The sequence below is a fragment of the Geospiza fortis genome, unplaced genomic scaffold (genome assembly GCF_000277835.1).
Source record: "Geospiza fortis unplaced genomic scaffold, GeoFor_1.0 scaffold78, whole genome shotgun sequence".
Classification (NCBI taxonomy): Eukaryota; Metazoa; Chordata; class Aves; order Passeriformes; family Thraupidae; genus Geospiza; species Geospiza fortis.
Window position 1 is genome coordinate 1,015,058 of NW_005054339.1, and position 2,714 is coordinate 1,017,771.

Sequence of the window (2,714 nt, forward strand, 5' to 3'; positions counted from 1 at the left end):
AAAAAAAAAAAAAAAAAAAAAAAAAGGGGGAAAAAAAAAAAAAAAAAAGAGCCACAAGAACCCTCCCCCGCTGCTTGTGCAACTCCCCAGACATGTTTCCACTTTGGGATTTAGGAAAAGGGAGAACACAGACATTCACTGCAGTGGTCTTTCCCTCTCCCTCCCTCTGCCCCTCTGAGCAATAGGTTGAGCAGAAAAGAAAGCCAACCTGCAGCTTTCCTCCAGGAAGGGTATTGGGGCAGGGCTCCAGTTGGAGCAGGTGCAGCAGGGTCTGCAGACCTTGTCTCTAATCTCCTCCTCATTAACTGGCTCTGTGCATATTCCAAATAACAAGTGTCACTGTAGGTGGCAGCTTCCTCAGCTATTAGGCACTCACTCCATGAAATTCCTCACCTGCTGACTTCTGAAACACCTTCTTGGGGCTTCAGACACTCAAAGCTGGAGGTATTTATTCTGAGCAGTGATTACATATTTATTTGGTTAAAAAAAGACTCAGAAACATTGTCTGGGGTCTGTTTTACAGAGTCTTTACAACCTCAGTTTCTCAACTCTGAATGACAACACCTTTCTACTCCACCAGGATGTCCTACAGCTGCATTTCACTTGATTCCAAGGGCTTCCAGATCCTGCAGCAGGCACTGTAGGAATGGGGACAATTAGCCACACCTCTGCTTCTGCCCATGCTTTGAGGATCAGCACAGACACACCAGCACTATGGGAACAAAGGGAATCCTACTGCAGAAATGATTCTGTTCCTGGCTGATGATACTTTGGGCAGCGAGAACAAGACTGGTATTTTTTTAGACACAAGTGTGAGAAGTATAACCTACTATTTTGAGGGACACCTACAGAGCAGAGATGGTATCATGAAACTCAGTCTTGTAACTTCTGGGATTTGTGCCTCTTATTTGAAATAGTCCATATTGTATTAATAAAGTAGTTTTTTCTTTTTTCTCCAAAAATATTTCTTTTAAGGAGAAGTAAATTCAACCAAGTCATGGAATGAAACCTGAACTAGGACCATAAATAGCTCTGTGTACCACCCTACCTGGCAATCTCTCACATGGAAAGAGACCCTTGCTCCTCCCCCATGCATTCATTTCCAAACTCTGCCAAGGATGAGAATTCCCACTGAGCACAGGAGCATGTTCACCCTAACACAGCTATGCACAATGGTGCCTGAGACCACTAATAATAGCTCTTTAAATCCTGCACTGATGAAGTAAGCACACAGAGTTTATTTTTATATTTTTAAAGAGAGTAACACATGCATATGCTGCAGAGTCAACAGAGACTGCCTGCTCACAGAACATACAGACATTTTCGGCTGTTGCTTCCAAGGACATGACTGTGGGTGTCTCCCCTTGTGTGTCCTCTGCTAACAGCAAGAAGAATTGTGGTTTTACGGGCAGGTGACCCTCTGAGGAGGGCACAGGAGGTTAATTAAGGGACCAGCACTAATAACAGCCCTTCTCTTGCTGTGCTGTGTGGAGCTGTACCCAAGTTCTGCATGTAAGAATCAATTTGTGGTGTAAAAAGAGATCTAAGACTCACATTAATCCAAGGGTGATTCATAAACTGAGAGACTGTCATCCTCTCTGTTGGGTCAGTCTTCAGTAAATGGCGAATGAGTTGTTTGGCTGAAAAACAGAACCAACAGGGCATGGTGTAGTTTAGGACTGCATTCCCAAATAACCTTAGGAACACAAGGACCTGCTGAATGAAGAAACACAATTTTGCAGGACTGAAAACACCTCCCAGTTGCTGTGACTGTGTTAAGAAGCCACGTACAGTGGGGCAGGTTACTGTGTTTAAAGGGGCAAAACAGGAAAACATCCAAAACAAGAGGCAAGAAGGAAAGAAAAGACTGGGAATTCCAGCTCTGCTCTCTACATCACCAAACCAACTGCTTTGAGAGCTGCAGCTGGAGGGAAAGAGAAGCCCAGGGACTGAAAGCTGCTAGCTGCCTGCCTCAAAGATGGCAACAAGCTGGGCATTATGGGCTGAATGAATACACAAGCTGATGTTTTGAGAAGTGATGGAGGACAGCAACTAGCACAGGCTGTGGAAAAAAGGGACAATGAACTTTGACAACTGAGAGGCCACTAAAAAGACAAAAAGTGAAATAAATGGATTACACAAACTGGCTTTGCAGCAGCTTTCTGTGAGCATGGGATTTGCCAAAGCAAGAGCACTAATAACTGAGATATGAGATGGTGAGAGCCTAGACAAGAGTTTCATTAATGTGGGTGGACAGACTGGAAACACTGCATCCAAAGGAAGTTATTTAGGACTTACACAGAATTTCCTTAGGAAACCTGTAAGAACTTCTAAAAAGGAGTTCTCTTTTAGGAACATCACATGCAAGATGACTAAACGCTTGTAAGAAGTTGCCAGAGGTACAAGTTTAATTTGTTGAGAGAGGCTGCAAAGGACAAGGATAGCACAACACAGGGAAAAAAGCAGCATCCTGCTGCAGGTGCCTCATCAGCATAAAGAACACCCACAGATGAGATGATCTTAATAGGATGGAAGGTAGAGGGCCCCTGTCTCCATCCACACAAGCACACAGAAACCCCACACACACTCCAAGCGCATGTTCTCTCACTGAGCTCCTCTAGCCTGTTTTTAACTGCTGGAATATGAACAAGACCCAAAGCAGAGAAAATATTTAGCCAGAAACCCATGACTAAACCATCTCCCTCAACAATGTT

The 2,714-nt window shown here is 44.0% G+C and overlaps 1 protein-coding gene across 1 annotated transcript in view; it reads right to left on the reverse strand.

Moving 5' to 3' along the window:
• The window catches only part of MAPKAPK3 (MAPK activated protein kinase 3), a 46,727-nt gene that overhangs the window by 3,337 nt on the left and 40,676 nt on the right, over positions 1 to 2,714 (reverse strand). The window contains exon 9 of the mRNA XM_031058229.1: positions 1,555 to 1,640. Coding sequence (XP_030914089.1) covers positions 1,555 to 1,640 — 86 coding nt within the window. The remainder of the gene's footprint in view (positions 1 to 1,554; positions 1,641 to 2,714) is intronic.